At 36.6% G+C, this 25,142-nt stretch overlaps 1 protein-coding gene across 1 annotated transcript in view; it reads right to left on the bottom strand.

Moving 5' to 3' along the window:
- NFX1 (nuclear transcription factor, X-box binding 1) overlaps window positions 1-25,142 on the bottom strand; it is a 70,108-nt gene that overhangs the window by 27,846 nt on the left and 17,120 nt on the right. Inside the window, exons 4-17 of the mRNA XM_010577124.1 lie at window positions 23,543-23,620; window positions 21,330-21,435; window positions 16,292-16,363; window positions 14,494-14,633; window positions 13,320-13,419; window positions 12,967-13,184; window positions 11,745-11,842; window positions 10,227-10,257; window positions 8,994-9,076; window positions 8,355-8,463; window positions 2,802-2,921; window positions 2,054-2,133; window positions 1,493-1,723; window positions 1,133-1,206 (exon numbers count right to left, since the gene is read on the bottom strand). Of these exons, the coding sequence (XP_010575426.1) occupies window positions 1,133-1,206; window positions 1,493-1,723; window positions 2,054-2,133; window positions 2,802-2,921; window positions 8,355-8,463; window positions 8,994-9,076; window positions 10,227-10,257; window positions 11,745-11,842; window positions 12,967-13,184; window positions 13,320-13,419; window positions 14,494-14,633; window positions 16,292-16,363; window positions 21,330-21,435; window positions 23,543-23,620 (1,540 nt within the window). The remainder of the gene's footprint in view (window positions 1-1,132; window positions 1,207-1,492; window positions 1,724-2,053; window positions 2,134-2,801; window positions 2,922-8,354; window positions 8,464-8,993; window positions 9,077-10,226; window positions 10,258-11,744; window positions 11,843-12,966; window positions 13,185-13,319; window positions 13,420-14,493; window positions 14,634-16,291; window positions 16,364-21,329; window positions 21,436-23,542; window positions 23,621-25,142) is intronic.

Here is a 25,142-nt window from a genome sequence, read left to right as displayed (position 1 = left end):
CTTCTGATTTGTATTCATAGTGAAACAGATCTAAAAAAAACCCCCACCTTTTTTTCTAAAAAGGAAAAAATTATATCACTACTCCTCTAAGTCTATCTTGCATACAACGTAGTATTGACTACAATTGTTCTTAACTGTTTCTGATTAGCACATTTTCCTCCTCATTTTTATTAGGTAGTATTAAGCACCTATTGTGTAGCTGCTAAGCTACCTTCTGTCAGAATTTGAATCTGGGCAGTGTTCAGCAGGAACAAAGCAGCATATCCTAAGCTGGGCTAGTAACAAGCCCTCAAATAGCAGTTCCAAATAAAACAATCATTGGGAAGCTTTCTTTGAAAGACAAGAAGAATCTGTGACTGTGCTCTCCTATCAACTGGGATGCAGAACAGAACTCTGGTTGCATATTAACTCTCTAGATTAATTTTTGACTCCCTCTCCATCACAGCCTCAGAGTAAGATTTTATTATTATTACTGTTATTATTACTGTTTTTCTATTTTTATTTCAAAAGTTCCAAAGCCCTACTTTTCTTCTTTTCCTTGTCCCTTCCTTGCCCTCTCTTATAAGAAAGAGAAAGAGAAATAAGTTTAAAAATAGGATCTGGAAATAAACCTATTGCAATAAATGGACTTGAGTAGGACTTAGTTTGCATAGTTAAGAACCAAGATTTAGATGCCAAAGCTCTCCCACCTAAATTTAGCCATTTCAGAATGACTTTAAATCACTCATTATCTGTATTGACTAGGTTACATCACACATTAAGGGAAACAAACAGCAACTCACACATGGACTGCTATATGTAATCACAACATTCAGGAGCCTGAATCCGGACTTGCCCAATTAGTCTGTATCTAATTGCTCTATGTGGGTAGAGCAGAGTTCCACAGATGGGAGATTCAAGCTTTGACACACCACCACAGTTACACTAACAACAGTGAAAAGAGGAATGTGTTCTAGTACAGTGTAGCTGGTATGAAAACTCAGAGGAATACAAAAAAAGAAACCATATGTGAAAGTACAAAAAAAGTCTGAAAAAGCTTGTGAATTAAATATACTTAGTAAAGCCTGAAATTTAATCAAAGTGCAAAGAAGTAAGTCCAGCGAGGAATTAGAAGAATTATTACAGTACAAACCTCTGATATGTATTAGATGCTTCTGAGCAAATCATACTCTCCTTTCTTCTTCCACATTCACATTGAAGATCAACCTGTTGTATCACACAAGAGAGAAGCTTTTTAAAATTTTTGTCTTTTTACGGCCATGGAGGGGTGTGAGGGAGGTAAATTTATTCCTTTAAAAAGTCCTATTTTAGTGGAATAATGGCTAGAAGTGATGAATAGTTGTTAAAAAAATTTCAGTATTTTAAGTTTACAGAAAAATGTCATGCTATGAATATATAAACATGTCATTTTTTGTCACAGCTCTTATTGGCTGATAATTAAACCATATAATTTGCCTGTGAATTCACAGTGAATTTTCTTTGGGTATCTAACCTTTGCACTGCAGGATGTTGTTGGGCAGGGTGAAGAAGGATGACATGGAGCCATACAGGGATGATTACAATATAGCCTTGGAATAGTACATGGCTGTTTACACTCTTCATCTATAAGACATTCTCCTTTATGACAGATTCTTTTACATTTGTGCATTCCACATTTTAACATTTGATTGCAGCGAAGTCCGCAGGAAATGTCAGTGAGATGACAAGGAATATTACTTCGCAGCTGGAAGAGCGGAGGAAAAAGATGACAACTAAAAATGAAAAATTATAAATGCAAATCTCAAAGTACTTTTACTGTTCACACCTTCATTTGGCACTGTCCACATAAGAATAGCAATACTAAAATATCTTAGGACAAAGACTAAGTTTTTCTTTATATCATAGTCCAGCAGTTGGTCTGAATGTGTATGGCATAAGAGAGACACTTGTCTAATTTAATGACACTAAACTCAAAGTCCAGTAACATATTCCATTCCAAAGAGGCCACAAGAATCTAAGCCTACAGTCCTAGAACGTTATTTAGTATTCAAAAACATTAAGCGTCCAGACTTACTTCGTGCTTGCCCATACACCATTTCTGAGTGAGATAGGTACAGGGTGGACATTTCTCCTCACTATGACATGAATGGTACACTGCAGTCACAGAAATATAAAAGCCAGCACAATTTTTTTAGCATACTTCAGTCAAATGCATTAAAGGAGACAATAGACTATTAAACATGAGTCTGCATTTCAGAACTACGCAATTTATGGGAAGCATGATGCCTCATGCAAGGATCATCTGTTCTTTTAAAGTACTCTTTAAAAATTATGATGGCAGGTTTTCAGGTGAATATTCTTCCATATTTTCTAAATTAAATAACAGAGAATTTTCTAACTTCTGAGCAGGGTTATACTATCAGACAGAATTTGTCAGAAAGCACATCTGTTTGACCTGCGCTGTATTTTTTGCAATCGGCCAATGTAGTTCCAAGGAACATAGAAACTAACTGTTCACTAGGTTACCCTACTGCTTCAATCTTTGGAATATAGCATTTAATGTGTTGTGACTATTAACAATGATTAGAAAAAAATTCCATGCTTTTACCAGTCAGAAGTACCACTACTAGTATTCATGGCAAGTTTTTAGTTGGTTGACTTTTAAGTGTAGACTTTAGGAAACATTCACAACTACTGAAAGAGCATCTAATAAAAAAGCAAATATATTTTCAAACAGACCTATGTACACTTTTCTACATTTTGATCAAAAAAAACCCAAACCAAAACAAAAAACCCAAGCAAAACTGAATGGCCTGACTTACCTGGATGATCACAGTCATGTGGCCTGGTGCATGTTTTCTTACACTCTGGTGGTTGAGTGCCACAGGGGACAGGGGGGTAAATCACGGATTCACCACAATAACAAGTTAACTCGTCAAAACCTGAAAAAACAAGTCAAATATATCCCCCAATGGCTACATGTATTTGTATTTCTCCACTATGAGAAACCTTTAAATAACATGCAAATGTTTTACTCCAGCTTCGTTTTTTATTAAGCACCAGGGTAGCGAATTTATTAGCTTTTGTGGCTCCTACAAGAAAACTGGACTATGATCACTTCATTAGGAATTATGCTTGCTTTTAGAGAGTGGTTCTTTCACAGCAACATTTTGAACTGGAGTAAGAGAAATGCTTATGTCAAGTTGAAAGCTGTTGCTGTTCTATCCTTGACTTAAAAATGGGGAGATCTCTTGAATTCCCTTCTAGAAAGCACATCATCCAAACCTTGTGCTCCAAACTTCCCTCTGCCATCACTTTTTCAGACCAATGGTTAGATTTTGTCCTTTTACCAAGTCCTGCACATGGTACTGGAAAGATTCCAGAGAAAATTACCAAAAGGCATCCAGCATGTAGACTTCTTCCTGTAATTTCTTTTGTATGCTTCTTTATGTCATTTCATATTACATGGATCCTCATAAGCAGCTTATGAACCTGGCCAAATACTTCAAAGCCAACTTTGTACATTTTGGAAGTTCTCTGTCTCAGGCAGTATACATTTTCTTTTTCTTTTTTTTTCCCCTCCTTCCACATTTGGGAAACAGATTTTAAACTCATCACAAGATTCCAAATCTCAGTGATAAAACAAGCAAAGGAATAGAAAAACTTACATACACCATCCCAACTAAAACTTAACACTGCACAAAAATCATTAGAGTTCACTGCTGTTTTTCAGACTATAAATAAACTGGGAGGGAGACTGGTTGGAATGCAAACTACAGTTCAAAGAGATAAATTCTTAGAAAAACAGGACACTAAGAGAAAATATTAACATCAGAAGTCATATAGAAGGAAATCTGAGAATTAAAAGAGAATATGTTGGTCTATAAACAAATAGAGAGTGTGGATCGGGGAGAACAAGAGAGAATAATGGAGGAGATAAAAGAACAATGGGGGAATAAAAATACAAAACAATTCCAACTTGAAGAGAAGACAAGTGTGTTAAGGGAGCTGCTGAGTTCAGCAAGTTCTCTGACTCCAGGAATCACGGGATTCCTCCTTCCTAGTCTACCAAAGCAAAATCTGTTGAACTCTAAAACCCCAAAGGTTCCTACTGTCCCCCTTCCATATGGATATGGTGGCTGCTGGATCAGTACACAGGTCCAGCCAGTAGCAAGACTAAACACATATTCCAGAGAGACAATACATATATGACAACAACATGACCGGACACACAGAGCCAACTGAACACAAACAAGATTCATGCGAACAGGAACACCAATAGCCAAGTCTTCTTCCTCCTCTCCAGCTCATCAGGATTGAAGTTCACTAGTGAAGAAACACACATACACGCATACACTCTATATTCACATGCATGCCACATTCATGGATCTCAAATATTAGCATAGGCTCTGTCTAATATCCATACCTGGACAGACCCCTTACCCAGTCACTGGCTAAAACCTTGGGTATTTCCAGAGGCAGATCTCCTCCCACTAGACAGTCAGTCCAGCTCTGAAGCAAGTTCATTAGCAAATTACCCAGACATACACAGGCACAGACAGGATTGGAATTAACAAGGGATGGCACACCCCCTGGTCTCTCCAGGTGCTGGCACTCAGACCAAGGGGCCCCTATAACTTGTGATTCCATTCTCCAGCTGCTGGCATACAGTATAGTAAGTCTGTCTGGCCTTTCCAGTTGCTAGCATAGAGACTATGTGCCTGCATGATTTGCGGCCAAGTCTCCAGGTGCTGGCACTTAGACCTCTCACATGCAGAACAGAGCCCGGAATTACAATGAAAGATATTAAATCTTATTCTTAACTAGGACAGGATAGACAGTTGTCATCAAGTACACAGGGCTGTGTCAGAGCAGCACACTGACCAGCGGCTTCCTTTGTGCAAATGGTGTCTTTTATCTCCCCTTCTCTCCATTTTCCCATGCATCCACCCTGATTCCTCCCAAATAACCTACCACAATAAATTTCTCCCCATTGGTTCCAGCATAGCTACAAATGTACCCAAATCTGCTATTTCTGGTATCGTTACCTAGGTCATCCCAGCCTCACACAACTACCTAAGTTCTGTTGGCCTTGCAATATTCCACTCCCCAAAAGGTTCCCAATACCTCCCTCCTCCAGTTATCTGTGAAGCTCAGTCATCTCTCACCCTTAACATCTGTGAAATCCAACTTTTGTCAGCTTTTCACTGTGTTTTTTGTTATGTTCAGAAATTTGTCATGTCTGGTTGTTTTTTATGGTCTGTTCAGCGAGTTAAATCTCAGGCCAGGTCCTAGGCATTTGCCTGTGTATCTTAGAGCGCAGCAGTTAGTAGAAAGGATCATAATTCTTGTCTAATGAGACTCAATCACAATAAATTCCAGCAAGTAAGAATGCTAGGGAGAACAAAATATTAAGGGTTAGAAGGAAGAGGTAGAAAGGAGTAGAATAAGCCGAAAAGTTTCAGAACATCCATGGATTTTCTGTTGAAACCAAGCATAGGAAAGAGTAGGGCTTTTGCTGTCCCTCACTACAGGTCTTAAACAACCTATAACTTTCCAGGCTTTAAAGTCACAAGTCTTCCTTGGTCCAGGAAGATGAAAGACCAGAGACCAAAGTCCCTGGAAGACCTGAGTGTTAGACAGCTACACTGGCTGCTTGCTACTGATGAGAAGTGATAGGTGAAGCATCTTAACTGTAATGAAGGTTCCTTAACTAGCACTAATTGGGACAATGGGGAGGAAGTGCAGAGAGGTCTGATCCAAAGAGTAGAAATACAACATCTGAAAACTTTAAAAAAAAAAAAAAAAAGCTGTCTAACACTGACATAATTTATCTTCCCCAAGAGACGTATTGCTCTCTTGAAGTAGACTGGGTGTGTATAAAGAGACCCTGGCATAGAAAGGGACCTCACCTTTCAGCACTGAGGAAATGACACTGGAAAGGTAAAGTACCTGGGAAGCACACAGAACCACAGAGGTATAGATGCACTATAGTACTGCATCTTGATGCCAGCCCTCACCATTTCCAGCAAAACCAGTAGTGGAGATGGAGGCAGGGGCAAGATATCCAGTCTAATGAGTGGCAAGTGGCTTACAGCTGACCATGCCATGGCACATGATACCATGGCTGATGCAGCCCAATTGCAAACTGGTGGCTAGACAGGTGGATCAGAGCCAAGGATGGACTTCTTGGTGCTGAGAAGCACTCCCTATCAGCTACAAGGTCAGAACCACACAATGTATGCCTCTGAAATGTCAACTAGCAGCACCCCGGGAAAGCAGGTAAAAAAATCTTTGAAGATACTGCTTAGCTGATTTACCTCTGGACAGATTCAGAATGGGAGACTTCAGGGACACAAAGGTTTGAGCCAAATGACTGTAAGTATCTGGTTCCTTGAGTAAATAGCTGCTTCTCCTGTGCTCAGAAAAGGACCCCACTGCAAAATTTCAGCAGTGAAGCTTAACCTCTCAATTGCATCGCATCCAACAGTGGAACATTTTACAGGGGAGGCAATCCTTAGGTCTCTTCAGGCTAAGACAGGCATCTGAACCTTAGGTCTGAGAGTGAAATACAATCCTCAAAAGTACTGCAGCAACGGGGAGAAGTTTAATGATCTTGAAGATCAAACCCATGAAATCCAGTGAAGAAAAACAACCCCTCAGAAAAATCTGTGCGTTCTGACTCAACTAGACCAGAAGTTACTAACAGGACCTCTGAGGCATTCAGATTACTATTTCGCTATGTCAAGAGAAATGCTTGGACACACAAACATTTATTTTTTGTAAAGAGAGGTACAGTCAGCATGCATGTAGGCTATTAAGACAGACTACAGCGCTATTTCAACCACAGTGAGATACAGAGGCTCTATTATCCTGGAAAAGAGGTGTTTCCATGAGAAGTTGGTCTCCATAAAAGTGGAGTTCTTTGACTATGTCCATATGCATATGATATAGGACAGATGCATGTACTACTGCAGCTAAGACACTTCCAGCTGTAAACAGTATCCTTACAATGTACAACACCTGCCTCTCTCCTTTTCACTAATGTCATGAGATCTGGTTCACACTTTCCACATTTCACTGTCCCCTTTCCCCCATTCCAATGAGCAGTTCCAAAGCAGTACCCAGCTTCTGAGAGAGAAGACTCACTTTTCTCCAGGAGTGACTACAGAACTACTAGATAAAAGACAGTATTTGATGAAAGCCAAAGGGGAACTACAGGTGAGTATTTATACTCCATTCTAGAAACACTCTCCCCTCACAGTTTTATTGTAGATTACAGAAGATGCAAAAATAAGCACAGAACTCACAGCTATAAGACTTAACGATGATGGATTTAAAGAAAACTTTCAAACTTCTTAAGCAAACGCTGAGTGGAAGGATGGATACAAGCTGAAGAATCCACTAAGGGCTTTTTTTCTGCCCAACTTCCAGAAATTGCATTTAATAAATAGCTTATAATTTCTGTGATAAGCTACATCTATATAAAGAAAGGGGAAATCTCTATTAAAATAGGAGACAGAAAAAAAATTAAACTGTTATCACATATGAAGATGTTCCAGATCAACTAAAGATTCTGCTAGCAGAAGGAAATGTAGAAGCATTCTTCTGTCTGCTTCAGGCCAAAATCAGAAAATTTAGTATTATCTACCTATTATAATGGTGCAAAATAATCAACATATGGTAGCCTACATCAAGTGGTAAAAAGCAGTTGTAGAAAACTAGCATATTAAAGTGGCACAGCTTTTAACAGAGTACCTATCTGTCTAAAGCTATTGCACCAGCTTAAATCTTTAAACAGTTCAGCAATCATAACAAAATTAGTACCTGCTGGCTGTCAATATATTTCTAGCAATTCAGTACTAATTTCCACCATCCAGAACGTGACCAGAAAGCCTAAGACACACACACTGACATCTCTTATTTCTTCAGATGGTCCTAAGGAAAAATCACTAGTGTACCAAGTTGGGAAAGTCTGAATTCTAAGTATCTAAACAAATTCTGCTACATACTTCAATATCTTGAACAGTTATTATGTTGTTAAACAAGAGTTCCCTTAACTTAGAAATTATCTTTCTAAACAGCTTTTTTTCTTGTGCGAGTCCTTGATTTTTTTTAAGCGATTGCTGGATCAACATGCATAACTGAATATATTTCACTGTAATTCAATTTTAAGTATTAAAATCCAACACTTAGTAAACTCATCTAAAATGAAATAACTTCCTCTTTCATGAAAAAAAAAACCCAGTCAAAATCAACTACTTATTTTTCAGGTTCTGGTCAATTTGGATCACATTGTCTGTTCAATTCTGACCAGTTAAGTGAATAAATTTCTATAATATATAAGAAATAAAATACTCTTGCACGTAACTTACTCGTTTGCCAGCACGTTTGACAACTGCCCCGATGACAGGGTTCTTCACATCTATGAAGCCCACAGTTGAGTTTACGACCACAAACCAAAGAACACTTATGTTCTGTGTCCTATGGGAAGGCAAAAAAGAAAAGCACAATTAAACTATAAACCCCAGTGGTTTATTTTTCTCTGTGAGGTCATAATCTACTAATTGACAAAACTGTATAGTGCAAAAAATAGCTTAGGCCTTATCTATAGAATTTTTCCATCACTGTATGGATACACAATTTTTAAAGTGGATTCTGTTAAGACCTCTGTTGCAGACATAGCTACATCATAGCTTGTGCTTCTTGTATTAAGCAATGTCCTTCCCCTCCCCATTCTCCCTGGAATCACTGCATTGACAAAAAGCACCTTTAAACCAATTTAATTGCATTTAGGCTGGAAAATGGTTTTACATTTATAATGATACCCATAAAACAAATACTGCAAAATAAATGCATTCACACAAACTTTTTGAGCACGACCTATACTGCAAATAGAGACTGAAGATGCACAAAAATGGAAAGATATGAAGGCAAAAAAGTCTTTTAACAACACAACCAGAACCAGACACACATCACAACGAACAATTTTAGAAAACCACATATAAACTTACCACACAGCAAACTTCATTACACTTGTGTCGTCCACATGATCTTTTCTTGTTGCATCGCTTGTCACACATGAATGTAATAGCAGCTATTAAAAACAAAACAACAAAAAAACCCCAAACGCAAACAAACAGTCATTACTTTTATGTATTTGCTTATGCTGAGAACAAAAGCTGCGATCACAATATTATGCCAAGGCTGTTGCAGAGCATGGTCTAGAAGAGACTAACACAAAATAAGTCACCAAGCAAACTTTTAAATTACTTGCTCTACCACACTAATTCCTATGTGAACACTTGGCTTCCTTTAAACAAACTCTTGTTCAAAAGGATTTTGGAGAGCAGAATACATGAAAACTAGTTTATTTCACATTAGTCTTTACACCATAAACTCTGCACAATAGAGCACAGAAAACAGGATATCCTGACACACTGGAGTAACACAAACATCCAACTGAAGACTGCTCAAATTGGTAAGGCAGTAAAAGCCAGGTAAATACAACTACTGCTGATATGCTCATGAAGGTAGGGCTAACAAAGACCATCCTTATCACTATCCATAGGCAACAAAAGCAATCGCTTCTGGATTCTGAAGAGCGAAGTCTTCACAGACAGAAACTCAAACTAGGAAATATACATATTAATTCCTTATGTATCTTGTAAATAAGTACTTCAGTATGACAGAGGTCCATCAAGTAAACATTTGACTGAGGTGAATTTTGAGACACTACATCCAGAATACCAAGAAGTGTCAAATGGGAACTCTCTGCCAAGCTCAGATGCAAAGACCAGCAGCATACAACTGTGAAGCAAAATCAAAGCTTGTATTTCCCCAGGAACTTGGACAAGAGCAGAGCAAAAGCATTACTTTGCATCTGAGCTATGCAAGTTGACCCAAAGATATGCAGGATGCTGGGTGGGGTGCAACCTCTTGAATATCGCAGGTGGCATGAGAAATGTTCAAATTGAAACAGACAGCTTGTCTGGAATCTTTGAGATCAAATGCTGAAGAAGTTTTTCCTTACATAAAAAATGGACAGAAGTGAAATAAGTTTATTCCAAACCTCTTCCCAAAAGTAGCAGCATCTCAAGAAATGATCAATTTGGCATAGAAGTATGGATAAAAGAAGCAGTACTCATCAGATGTTTGCCAACTTCGTCAATTAAACCCCAAACTAGAATGAGCTGTGAATTGTTTTTAAAACAATTTCACATTATATATGTAACATAACATTGTACCTTTATTTCTGAGGAGAGCACATGGGACTTCCTAGGAAACAAACAGGGAGCCATTAGGTTAAAACACATGAAACAACTGAAACTTACTTATCTAGATAACTCCTAGTCACATCAGACAGAAAGAAGCACTCAGTTTTCATGTGTATAACACGTCTGTATATAAAATTGAAACAAAAGCTGGAAAAAAAAAATCCTCAAATCTTCCAACATAATACTTTTTCCTTAGAGATTCAATACCAATTCAAAAAAATTGTAGTTTTGTATACCCCACTTCATTCAGCAGATAATGCTGTGAAGTGACAGAAAAAGTTTGCCCTAAGAAACCAGAAACTTGCAAGGAGGAAACCAAAAGAGCTCTCCCAGAGAATATTGACAGAGCACATAAATTTGTGCTTTGACCAACTGTCCTAAAAAATGCAAGTCTGACTTGATTTAGAAAAACAAAAAAAAACAAAAAAAAAAAAACAAAAACAAATGACAGACAAAGAGACTGAAGTCAAATCTCATGATCAAAGAAGTTTTACCTAGATTAAAGACCTCAACATGAAAACAAAAGGTGATGGATGAAAACAAAACATTGTTGATCGCCTACATTTGAACCTTCAGTCATCACAACTTTACATTCTGAGTTGTCATTTCTAAGCATCACATTTTTCATGACTGATTTAAATTATCACTGTAGTTCACTCATACTTTTTCAAGAAGTATCTTTCTTGTCCAAGAAGCTGCATAAACTAAAACCCATACCTCACTACTTTGTTTCAGACCTCAAAATGAAAGATAATCTGAAGCCTTCTACCCCATAACTACCTTCAGCAAGCTTGCAGGAAAAAACTGTTCCAACCTCAAGCAAAGTCTCAGTCATTTCCATGCACTTATGGACTTATATATTCAGAAGCCATGTCTACTTATAGATGATATGTAACAGGTCAGAACAGTCGTCAAGGCTCCTGTGATAGTAGCCAAAGATTTCAAAGCTATGATTACAGAAAGTAGCATAATTTAAAAATACACTAATTGTTATATAACAACAATTGCTGGGTTACTATATATATATAGAAATGGGGACCAGTAAAAACTTCATATTCTCTCCAAAAAATTCTACAACAAATCTACGAGCTATTACTATAAATTTTTAGTGAGCTTTTTATGTTAGGCTACCTTTCTTCTCTCAGTTTACATTACTCTCAGTAAAACTACCATTGTTTGTGCTATATAAACATTACAGGATAATATAGGACTTTGCAACCAGCTTAAACAGAATTCTGTGTAAACTCTGCAAAAATACTTAAAAAAATTGCCTTCACATTAAGTAGCCTATGTTAGCACTTGACAGTATAATGTAGTCAGCATCTATCAGTTAGTATACAATGGAGGTTCTTGCAACTAAGGAGCACAGCACCTCTTATACCTCTTAACTTTCTTTTCCTCAACTACTTCAGCTCAGCTCCTTTTTCTCCACAGCTTTAAAAAACAACAAAGATTACCCATTTCCATGGTCAAGGTTCATACACTCACCTTTTTTTTGAAGCCACACCTACAATAAATATTTGATGTGTGAGAACATGGTTTACACTCTCCTTCATGGCAAAGGCTTTCACATGTATGAACAAACTCTAGCAAAATGAAAATACAAATATTAACAATTAATAAAAAAATAAAATCCATGACCTGGAACTTCATACTTATTAGGAGCATCACTGGTCAAAGATACTAAGCTTATGTGCAGCTGCATTTCCAAACAAATTAACCATTTTGAGTTAAATGTGCACAAAATTTGTCATTATTTTCAACTTTTTAATCCTGAATCTATAGACAAGAGTTTCAGGTCTAAAATTAACACTGAAAATGCATACGTTTTAAATATTTTTTACATTAACGTATGGAAACAAACAAAAAAATATTTTTGTGTGATACTATCTTCCCTAAGATCCAGGAATTTTAAGTAATTTTGTCTTCCCTTTCAGCCCAAAAGAATGACTTATTATGCATACCTTCATATTTCACTTACTAGGGTAACTGAAATTCAGTTAAAAGCTAAATTACTCATTCCCTTTCTACTTGTTGTCCTTAGCCTGACAAAATGGATCAGTCATTACTAAGCAACCCGCATCTTGACAACATTGCTCTCTCCTCTCTAAGGTCTAACAAATCATGATTAAATATGTAGGCTGTAAAACTTGAGCTTCACACAATCTCACAGTTAAATACACTTGAGTTACCTAAGGCACTCACTGAAGTGTCAGATTGCTTCTGCACATAACTTTCTCCAACTTTCCAATGCTACTTTTTACTTCATGACCCTCTTAGAGCAGCAGGAAATGAGTATTTACTGAAGACATCTGAAAAAAGTCATTTATATCTACCAGTCTCCACAGGAAAGTCAAAGATGTTGGTGGGCTTTTAAAAGACATTAGTACATACTACTCTCTGGAAATTCCTACAGCTCTATTCCTCTACCAATATAGGAAAGGTGCATGTAAACAAAATTTAAAAGGCTAGCTAGTGTTAGTGCTTTCTAGACAAATATATTATCTGATTTTAAGGTATAACTATGAACAAAAGAGTCAGACTGCAGGCTTTTACATTACATTCAGTGGCTTTTACACTCAGTTCGGTTAAAACCCCCAAATCACTAAGCAAATACTTATTTCTTGAAATGATACAGTTAAGGACCACTTTTTTTTTTTTTTAAACAACAAAATAATTTGAATACTCTGATGCAGAAAGTTCTAATTACCATAGCTACCACAAGAGAGAGGTTTGCCACATGTTTTTCCACACGACGGGATAGGGTCTGTGCATATTTTACGTTCAACACATCCTAGTTCCAGTAACTTGCTGAGAGGAGTCTGACCACAGGGACAGCGATACACTACTTGAGGAAGTCGTGGACAGAGCTGGCAAGGCTGAGGATGGCATACTTGTGTGCAGTTGTGCCTCCCACAATTTAATTTTCTGGAAAAAAACAAAACCAAAGAAACACAAAACAAAACAAAACAAAAAAGCAGAATTATCTAAGAGTATCATGATCACTGAATGCAAATAAAACGACCTTTTTCTTTTCAAAAGCCTAAATTATAGTGACCTTACTTGCCACATATATTCTGACATGAGAAATTCCCAAATCCATCAGAGAATTCTTCCTTTGTCCCACACAACACTTCTTTAAAGTTGCTTCCACAGTAACACACTGAAAGAAAGCAATATTCCACAGAAAACAAGAGAATATCAGTGACAAAACACTTCCAGCAGTACAGCAAATATAAAAAGATAAAATATGAAAAAATGTTACAGTCAGCTTTTAGAAGGATAATGAAGTTGCTCCGCTTTAGATTTATTTCAGCAATAGAGGTTTCTCAGTCCTACAGAAGCTGGAATTCCTGTTTTATTTGTTTTCATAAGGAGATAAAAACTAAAGGGGAAGTACTGTCTGCCCAAAAAGCTTACTTATTAAAGGAGTATACATAACAAGTTAAATATTACCTTAGAAGTTGAGAAAATTAACTTGCAATTTTCTGTATAAACTGTTCAACAAAAATGTATTTGTATGTTGGCACATATATTTGGACAATTTAATTTCCATTCAAGACTAAGTTTAGAAAATTTTAACAGGAACTGTGAGTAGCTTGTTGAAATATGCTTTCCTATACCTCTTTCTATTCTTCTTCCATGCACTGTTAAATCAAGTCTCAGAATTATAGTAAAAGATTAAGTAGGATCATAGGACAATTCAGGTCAGAAAGACCCTCGGGGGGATCAGCTAGTCCAAGCCCTTACTTAAAGCAGAGTCAGCAATGAGATCAGACCACATTACTCAAGTGTTTTATTCAGTTGGGTCTTGAAAACCTGCAGGTTTCCAAGAAAAGAGTTTTACCTTATAGTTAGTTGTAACATTTCAACTTAGACTCATTATCTCTCATCCACCCCTCCATGCACAGCCTGTCTCTGTCTACTTGATTACCTCCTATTAGCTACTGAAAGGCTACTTCTCAGCCTTCTCAAGCTAACAAAGTCCAGTACCACCAGCCTGCCCTAAGAGGGCACGTGCTCCAACAGCCTAATCATCTTGGCAGGATTCTTTCTAGTCACATTTATATTCTTATTTAAATATATAGCAATGCTGACGCATTTTCCATTTTTTAAATATTCTAGCAAGAGATTTTGGTTTTGTTAAGTAAAAACAAAGCACTTGCCTCTTGGTACTGGTTTTTTTTACCCTCTTGTTTTCATAGTATAGAGATACATAAAGCATTCCAACACTTACCTTGCTGTACTGTTAATTGGCAAGGTGAACATTTTCCTGCATGGCACACTTGAGTACAGCTGTGCTTACCACAGTTTAAAGTATTTCCACATACATTAGAACAATGAATTTTTGTTGATTGGCCACAGCGAACTGAATGACTGTAGAGAAATGACACCATAGTCTGTCAGCTACCTTAGTATCTTATAGAGCATTTATTAAAAAGGAAAATACTTTTTCAGTGAAATGCCAAAGCCTTTGAAAGGAAGCATAACTTATTAATGAAAGAGTTTTTAGGAAATAACCCCCCTATTTTTCCTCCTGCTTCCCCTTTCCCACCCCCCTAAAGTAGGACACTTAGGACCAGCAGTAAGTCTACAGAATTTTCTCTCAACAAAATGGAAAAAAAAAAGGTGACACTGTAACTTGAACCTAACATATGGTTATGCATCATGCCAGAAGAGCGGCTATTTCTATTACAGACATCTTTCTGAGACTTAAACAATCTTAAGTCCACTGAGCACAATGAAGATAGGGATGTGGGCCTTAATATTGAGTCAGTAGTCTACAAAGAGTTAGGGGTTTTTTAATTAAATTGTTAAAAAAGTAGGATAAAACAATAAATTCTCCTCTTTTTCTATTCTGGCTGGCATTATACAATGGCTGTAAAATGTATATTTGAAATAGTAACTTTAAAGTATCTTACACAGGTGCCATACCACATACATCTTGTGTGCTAATACAGTACATATGAAAAAATGCTGTTTAGAAGAAAGTTTTAAGTATTAAATGCAGTATTACAAAAATCAGCAATCTGGTGAAAGTACCTGGCACCTGGGAAAAAAGTAATAAATCAAAGTTGGTTGAACCTATTAAATGTTTAAATGCAAGAATAGCTAGAATTTAAAAAAAAAGGTGATCTTACTATATAAAATAAAATTCAGCATTCTACAACCAATCCATTTTTCTGCTGAAGACAAAGTGCTTTCAACTACAAATACTGCCACAGAAATAGCTGTACCTTCTTTTGAAAAATCAACATCACTTAATATTACATTCAAACTTTCAGAAATAATTGTTAAGTCTGAAAACCTCTTTTCTAAAGCAAGAATGCTAGCACTGAAATCAGTTTTTGTTTGTTTTAGTTCTGGAAACAAGCACAGGAAGATATTTTATTACACATGATCAGTTCTAGGTAGCTAGAACAGGGACTGTAAAGGCTCAAAACAACTGAATGTGACAGATCACAGATAGTATGGGCAGTACAGTCTTGCTGTTGGCAATGACTATATACATCAAACATGCAAGGAAAAGATAGCCTTCAGGTCTGGAATATACTACATCTCTCTTGCTAGGGGTACAGATTCCTAGAAATGTACATGTTATTTTTGAAATTATTATTTCTGGAATGGAGTAACTCAACATTACACTCCATTCACACAGAAAGGGTGTGAACCTATTTCTGCTTCTTTCCCTGTGTCTTCTACAAAATGAAATAAATAAATACTAGAATAGGATTTCAAAATCAACCCAACTCAGATTGCTTGGACAATTCAGCTACGTGTACCATAAATTGATTTTAACACAGACAATTCTTTTTTTATTATTTTTATTTTTTCTTAAAAGATTTAAAGTAATTGCATTTTTTAAAGTATAAAATTCTCCACATTTATTTGCATGCTAAAATAAAGTTACAGCTCAGAATAAACTTTGCTCTGTAAACTTTCAATAAAATTTAAGAAAGAAAAATTCTATTAAATAAACTTTTAATAAACTATTCTTATATAGACTTTTTTTTGTATAATAGAAACATTCTCACCTTGTTTGTCCACATTCACATGTTTTTGTCACAAAGGCTGGGCATGAAGGGCAAGGTCCTGGATGGCACAGGCTTAAAAATAAGTTAAAAAAAGCAAACAAAATTGTAAAGTTAACTTTAGCTTTACTACACTCCCAGAAAAACAAACCACCATGACCCAATCCGCAGTGCATTACCAGAATACTATACAAGCCATCTACACTCCTGCAGGGTATGAAAGCATTATTAACACAAGAAAAGAGTATTGGATAACTACAGTTGCATCAGTCTCAAGTGTCACTGATGCTGAAGGAAAACTTCAGTATTCCTGCTGCTGTCAAATCAACAGTAACAGTGCTACTAACACATTTCATATTTTGCATTTCACCAGCAGGCATGCAGTATCAACTGTGTTCATCACTGATAACACTCAAAACAAACATCACATGTCCAAACCATTAATACAGTTCTTTCTTCAGTGATCTTAAATAGATTAGAGACAAAAACTTCTCTACGAATTTCTTCTTTTGAGTTGGTGGCTTTTATCTTTGAACTCAGCATTTCTAACTTCACCAGCAAGAGCTGTTGCTCCTTTTCCCGTAAGGTAACATGTGGGAGACGCAGCAAGTCTGCCTCAGTTTTCTTCCTTACTATCAAGTGCATTGATGACACGCACAGGAACTTGCCAGTCCTTTACTTATCAGATCTCACCTCCTACTTCAAGAAACACTAGATGGTCCCTATCTGCATATAAGACCTCTGTTGGGCACAGACAATTGCAGGTTTGTGAAATTGTACTTAACTAACTTGTCTGCACTCTTCCTTAGCCAGCTCCCAGTTGCTTTCCTTTGCAAATACAGCAACTTTCACATGGAAAAATTATCAGCCAGGACTGACCAGCCCAGATGTCCTAGCCAAAAGAAAAAGGAAAAAAAAAATAAAAAATCCCCAAAACCTATAAACACAGACTACCCAATTAATAAATTCCCCAAGTACAGTCACTATGCAAGCACTAATTAGCACACCAGTTACTATAGTCATATGCAATATAATTGAGTCATGTCAGCAGTTTGTTAACAGTGGTCTGGCTCCCTTCTTCCTCTACCACTCCTCCCAGTTGACAACAAGGCCTAACCTATCATCCAGCTTATACCAGCTCTAACAGTAAAGCCAAGCCATTGCATGACAAACCAATCTGACACAAAAAAACACCACCAAGAACAACATGAAAAAACAAACCACCAAACCACAACCCTCCCTCTTCGATAGGTCAGTTTTATGGCATAATGAAGAGTTAAATAAGCACCAGCACAAGGACCAGGAGAAAAGAGCAAAACTGGATGGAGCAGAGAAAACACGATACAGAGAGAAATGGAAAGATGGAAAGAAAGAAAATCCATTAAATTAATTAAAACTGTATTGTGGAACTTCAAACAATGAGAATTAACTTCACCATTCCGCAACAGAAAACCTATTGTAAGAGGACAGCATTACATATTTCACTGTCTTGACTTCAATTCTCACAGACCCATGAAGGATTCTAATGGCTGGATGCCACCTTATAAACTTAAGAATCAGATTAAAAGTAGATATAAACTCAAAATACTATGATGTAGGTCATAAATTGGAAAAGAGAGAAGACACATCATCTTCAGAAATATTGTCATGTTAAGTTTTCTACCTGGTATATTATTTTCCTCAACGCTGTCATATTCGAGCAATGTTAACATTGCTTCCGTAAGCCCAGTCTTGGCACACTATCTGATGATACTATACCACACAACAGCAATTTATAATGATCATGGATATTTTTAAGTTGTAAATACCTGTAATAGTAGACTCCAGTCTTATAGCAAGATTCCTTTTGTTAGAAGGGTATAATGCAATTAATTTCCAGACATCTCCAATTTTTGATAATGTTTGTTTCCAAGACAGTTTTAAGTAAGCATGTGTCATTTTGTTAATATGAACAGAAAAATTCTAGTAATGCAAAAACTAACCCTTTGAAACGAAACTTCCAACTTCAAAAATAAGCATTCTTTACACATTCCTCCAGATACATGCGCTTGCATGCTACTTATTTAGCAAAAGTCTCTGGTGCAATTTGGTTTACACAGAAGCTATAGTATGTCTACGGTTCCAAGATTTACTTGATCAATACAACAACAGTTAAGATAGAAATTCAAATTTTATTCAGCACGCAGACACACACAGAAAGTGCAGGAAATTGTCATTAGATGATAAAGATGGGTCATACCTTAGAGTTTTAGTCTGTTTTAAGGGACTAATCAAAATGTTAAGTTAAACGTCTTAACGGTGTTACAAACTAAACTCAGAAAGACAGGTTAAAGACCTCAGTATTAACTTCTGTTCAGTGAATGAAGTCTTATTTTTACTGAAACTCCATTATCTATCATTAGCATGGAGCAGTTAATTCACAATTTACTACCACTTCTCTAGAGAACTGGCAAACAACAAAAGTTGTAATGATAGATACATCTAGACATAGAAAAAATTAAACGTCCATCTGCCTGACAGTAAAAATACTAGATACTGTAAGACAGCCCAAAAGGGCTTCCAGTAGCTGCTGTGGAAAAGATTAAAGCACCAAAGATCTATGAAGGAAGACCAGACACTAAAATTCAAACTAGCAGAGAGAAAATTTCATTTACTGCTTTTGTAAGACCTTTTTCAAATGCTCTCAAGGCCTTGCATAGTTCCAGTTGGCAGGGAGAACTTCTGAGTCTTAAGTTTAAGTTTGTCATGAAGTTTATTATCAGTTTATTATCATTTTCTTGAAGGTTAAGCTAGATGTTTCTTTGATGTAGAATCTAGCACAGCAAAATGAATTTCAGCGTATTTGAACTAAAAATGTGAAGAGAACTCACTTTGTGAAGTGCTACGCATACCACAGCTCACACTAGTAAAAGGCTTGCAAAGCAATCCCCTTTCAAACAGCTGCTTGCCTGTTCCTCAGCTCTGCCAAGAAGCTGTTTATATAAATGGTTACTAACCCGTCTCAGTAAATCTGAGCAAATATTAAAGGTTTATTATTAAAACAGTGTAAATTACCCTCACTCATTTTCACCAAAATGGGCTAGCTAGCGCCACAGTTAACACAAGCATCCAACTAAACTCTATACCATGGAAAGGAGATTAACACAATGACATCTACATTTTTTAAAAAAGAAAAAAAAAAAGATTGAAGAAATACAGTTAGGAATTGGCCAATCATTTAAACAATTCCATACACAAGGTTGGGGGCGGTGGGGGGGGAGGGAAGCAAACCCCCAAATCATAAATGAATAACCAAAATACCACTTCAGTAGAAAACCATTTGTTCTATTGGTATAAAGGGGATCAACACATAGGTATAAGCTGGTTACAGGCAACAGTAGGCTGAAGAATTGCTATATCTCTGTAAGCTCATTTTTTAAATTTGAACATCAATTTCAGACATTCCTGACAAGTATAAAGGAGATGCCAAATAATTTGAAAGCCATAACCACCAGGGTCACAAAACCTAAGGAAACATAGCTCTGATTCAAACTGAAAATATGTAGGATGCATATGTCTCATTACATCATTTTAGACAGTGCTTATAGACAAAGGCCTCAGAAATGATGGTCTAACCCTGCAAAGTAGAAAGTGATGACCAATTAGACCCTCCCCACATACAATACACTTCTTGCCTGAACCTGGCTGTCACCGTAATCTCTAACTAGAGTATGAGCTTTAACATCCTTTCCAAAAGCATCTACGTGATGCTGAGAGCTCTAGACATTCTTACTAGCCGTATGAGGATCTGTTCTCTTTTGAATCTTATTAATTATTTGCATCAATTTCTTGCACAGAGATGACCTGCCTAGCACAATGCATTTGATGCATTCTGAATTTGCCACCTTCTGATTTAATTGAAGGTCTCATTTCCTACTCAGGGAACACAGCGGGGGGAAAATCCCCATATTTTCAATGTTTTCTTGATAAAACTAATAACTTTACAAAGTATTAAAGTAAAAGGATCAAAATCTTTTCCCACGACTTTTAATCCAACTCTTTCTCCTCAGCCACAAGAGTCTGATGCTTACTCAGTTTTAAAGGGAAAACAGATTCTCAGGTAACTTAATCCACTTTGATCGATTTCAACTTGCTACTTCAATAATGTAACCACCTAAGCAGCACTTGGAATAGCACAACTGGCACCACCAAAAGATTACATGACCAGTCACATCGCTCTCAGAGCTGCTCATTCCACAGGGGACAATCATTCGCACAAGCCTAGCATATAGCGTAACACAATGCACACAAAGGGCAGACAGCTGGAGGGAGGCTGCAGTTTAGACCACCAACAACTATTACAATGGCTTACTTTCAAAACCTCCTGTACTCTGCACATTTCATCTACACGGCAGAGGGAGCAAGTACAAGCATCCTAATGCAAAGCAATGAGAACAATGTTCCTCTGATGTCACGTATGGGGAGAAAAGGGGATGATGTTTGCTTGTTTCTGGTAGTGTCACACCAGATAGCTGCAGTGTAGATACCTGGTGTGTGGTTTCTGAAAACTCAAGACAATACTGCAATTCAGATTCTGTTGCTAGGCACTGCATAAATAATTCGGATATAAAGAGCAGTGGATAGCTATAAGCATCTAAATCTCCCATACTCTGACTGTTGATGGAATAGCCGCAAAGAATCCCACATACTTCAACTGCAAAGGGTTTCCTAGAATAGATGAGATTAAATACTGGAGAAAGGGCAATATCAAGAATAACTTTCTACTTCAATGAAAGTTCTTGAAACCAAGTCAGGGAGCTGGTTCAGTTCCTAAAATACAATGGAAATGTTGCTACACCTGTTGTGGACTGCCTGTTCATTCTCTCTTATGAACTCACTTTAGAAATACAAATAAAAATAGCCTCCATTTCTTCAATGTTTCAGCTGAGCTATAAACCAAATACACCTCTAAGCATATCCTACAGTCAAAAAATGTCCAAATACAGTCTCCAGAAATTTTCTCTGGATCATTTCAATATTTATACAATAAACATTTACTTACATGTTACAAAGATGTGGACAGTCCAAACACTGCCTCTTCTTTCCACAAAGCTCCCCACAGCTATGTGGGATTTCATTTCTATTCCATTCAGGATTGTGCACCTTACCTAAACCATGTCAAAGACAAAAACATATATATTGCCTTGAATACAATACTGAATTTGGGAAAAATACCACGCCAAAAAGAAAACGCTATATTTTCAATATTGGCAGTATTTTTCTTTGAAAAACAAAATGACACAAGATGTTTTGTGGTTTTCTCCACTTTCAGTGCTGATACATACTCAACTTCTTTAGAAGTGCATGCCACTGGAATATCAAGCTCCAGAAGATTCTTTCCTTCTATGCTCTCAGCAGGCACTTAGGTAGCTGGTATTTTACATTAAACTGATAAAATACAAGAAAATTAAAAGCCCCCCTTAGTTGGTCAGGCTGCATAGTAGGTAAGAAAATTAAAGGGTGAAACTCCCTTGCTGCCTCAATGCAGAAGGGGGAAGAAAGAAAAAAAAAAAAAAAGAAAAAAAAAAGACTCCATTCCCAGAAAATAAGATGTAGCTGGTAACGTGACGGGGAATAGGGACAGAATGAAATGACTGGGCAAATTATGAAAGTTACTTCTCTTTAAAAGAAGCAGACTCTATATAAGTCTAAACATTAAAGCTTGAATAAGAAGCGATAAATCCAGTATGTTAGCTTCAAGTATTCTGTATTTCAGACAAGCACTGAAACCATATTTTAATTAACCTGACATACTGTTAGCAAATTTCATAGCTCTAAGTGCATGACATGATCATCAGGGTTAAAGTTAATTACCATGGTTAACACACACACACCCCCCTAATTTGGCTCTCTGCAAGAGGGGAACTAAATTAGCAATGAAGCAACTGAGCCAGTGTTACAAATTTGAGTTGCAACAATGAAAAACACCAAGAAAATGTATTTTGGGTGACATATCAATTTAACTCTTTTAGTATACCTTCATATATTCTACAAGTAGCAAGCTAGAGAAATATGAATAAAGACCACAGATGGCATTTATTCACCTAAGTTTCAATTAAACTAGTTGAATACCCAGGAAAATCGTGGTGATGTCCAAATGCTATATTGTTAATGTAAAATTATCTATAGAAGATTAAAGTCTTATGTTCCAACATGGTGCTCTGCTAATATTAAGCCTATGGACAACTTGAGGTTCCTATTGTAGATCTCCCAAAACTATGAAACAGTCTTTAAAACTAGGCAGATTTTCCTTCCTATTTAACAGATGGACAACCTGTCTTAAAGTGTAATTTTCAACTGGAATCAAAACATTCATTCTAACTGAATTATTATCTCTATACTTGTAAGATTTCACATATTGTCACACCAAAACTCTCTCTCACCTGCACTGCACTGTTAACTCACTCACTAACACATTTAAATAAAGGGAACTTTAGAATTGTTACCTATTACAGCATAAATCTAGTTTCTTTAGGGCAAGTTCACTCACTCCCACTTCCTGTCTCAATTCCAGAATATTGTTTTGTAGAAAGTGAGGTGAAACTTCCCAGTGACTCTGACTTAAGGAAGGGAAAGCTATGTGAAATCAACACAAATTTCAGAAGTGTAAATCCCAAACAAAATTTATTTGCAATTAAGTAACATAATTTCTCCCTTTTTGTCATATACTTATGGCTTAGTGAATGTTGTACTCACTTCATTTACCTCTTATTAAAGATGTATCTACATAAAGGTCTGAAAAGTCTGAATATTATTTCCTATTTAACCTTTATGTGTCCCCAATCAACATAAATGACAAAACTGCTAAGTCAATTTAAAGGTTTAGACAGTTGTATGCTTTAATTGTGTGTTATTGTGGTGTGTCTTGCCACAAAGAGACATAACACATGCAAGTTATTTCAGTCCTTCTACAGAAGGAAAGCATGTAGGCTAGCAGCCCAATTCTACCATTAGTCTATAAAAAAATCACTATTTTTACATAGTGATAGGAAAATATTTATCACTTATGATTTAATATTTCTTTTTTTAAATGTTTTAAGTAACATGTGTGATTCTCTGCGCAGCCACCTTCCAGTGTCAATAAAGTGCTTAACAGGGTTAAATTTCAGGGATGTAGCAAACAAGCAGCAACATCAGAATTCAAATTTAAAAAAAAAAGAAAAGAATCAAAAGAACAAAATTGTTTTTCTTTGCCAAAGCAAGCAAGAAACTCACCACAGAAACAAGTGTAAGTTTTAGGAACTTGCGTAGAAGCATTCTGACAAGCTGGACATCTCCAACCACTATTGCCATCTGTAGATAAAAAAAATAAAGATAAAAATTACTTGAAGTAAATAAAGGAGCTAATTTGCAAACCTTGAATAAGTGCTCTTGCCTTGTTTCTTACCACAGCTGCAACCAAACTAAATTTTTCCATTTAGTCAGAAGTGGTGAGAAAGCAGGTTAATAAAAATGCATTTTATACAGTATCAAGATAAACACAGCAGTGGTCCTTCATTTGGCCAAGCTCCAACTTTATATAGAAGCAAGAACAAATTTTAAATTCTACTATCATGTACCCTCTTATAAGACATTCTACCAGAATATAAACAGTCTTCACCATATCGAAAGATGTGAGAAAAAAAGTGTTAAAGTGTGGGAAATTGGTGAGAAAAATACAATTACCTAAAGTCTTAAGCACCACCTGTATTCTCCTTTTTGTTATCCTCTCATTTTATGAGTTTACACATCTTGTAGAAGACCAATTTAGTATTGCTTCATTTCCAGAAGAGATTAGTGCTATATAAACCAGAATTATCTACTTTTAAATATTTTAAAGGTGACAATACCTAGCTATTGACTAGGACATTATTTTTCAAGTTGGTATTTTATTAAATTGTAGTTTCCTTGCTTCTGCATTTCAGGAGGGTGTTGGTTAGCAGTAAAGAACGTCAGCATAAGGAAAGTGACATTCATGAAGATGTTTCCCAAATGTAGTATATATCTGGCTATGAAGGATACCAGTGTGAGAGCACTATTGAACACAAAGGGGGGCAGGGAGGAGAGATTTTTTTTTAATCTATATAGTTAGATATAAAAATTAAAATGTATAAAAACTCATTAGCTCTTGCTGTCTCTCTTAACCAACCAATTCAGTGCCAGTAAATTAATAAAGCTGTGATTTTAGAACTCTTCTTCGCGATGAAGAAATCTGACCAAGATTTATAATTTTCATGTTATGAATGCAGGAGGGATTGCAAACAGGAAACCCTACGTGTGACAAGACAACTGCACTGCAATGACAGGCACACCTAGGTTCGCTATGCTATCAATTGGATTGGAGACTTCTTATTTTAACCATTATAATGCACAATGGTAATGATCTTCACACACCAGAAATGATCAGGATTATAGACTGCCTTGACACTCTTCAGGACATGGTTTAGTGGGCATGGTGGTGTTGGGTTGACGGTTGGACTCGATGATCTTAAAGGTCTTTTCCAACCTAAATGATTCTATGATTCTAAATGCAAATCTAAAGCACATCTATTCTTTTCAAAATTTTGCGCCTATTCATACCCCTTGTTATCCCAGCTCAGATCACTGTGCCACCAAGACCGCTGCAGAGAGCTGTACAGTTATGGGCTGAACAGCTGTAGGACAGTAGCACAAGGAGTATACTCTCATATTCGTGCTCAAGACCAACCTCTATTTCCTGACCAAGATTTTCTTTTTTTCTTTTTTTTGGTAATTTGACTGCTACAAACTGAAACATCTCAGAAAGAAGCATCTCAGAAGTGTTAAAAGCTACAGGTAAAAACTGGCAGCAGGGGAC

Source organism: Haliaeetus leucocephalus, unplaced genomic scaffold (genome assembly GCF_000737465.1).
Source record: "Haliaeetus leucocephalus isolate CR32 unplaced genomic scaffold, Haliaeetus_leucocephalus-4.0 Scaffold41, whole genome shotgun sequence".
Lineage (NCBI taxonomy): Eukaryota > Metazoa > Chordata > Aves > Accipitriformes > Accipitridae > Haliaeetus > Haliaeetus leucocephalus.
The sequence above is the reverse complement of the archived record's forward strand: the minus strand, read 5'-3'. Positions and strand labels throughout refer to the sequence as shown.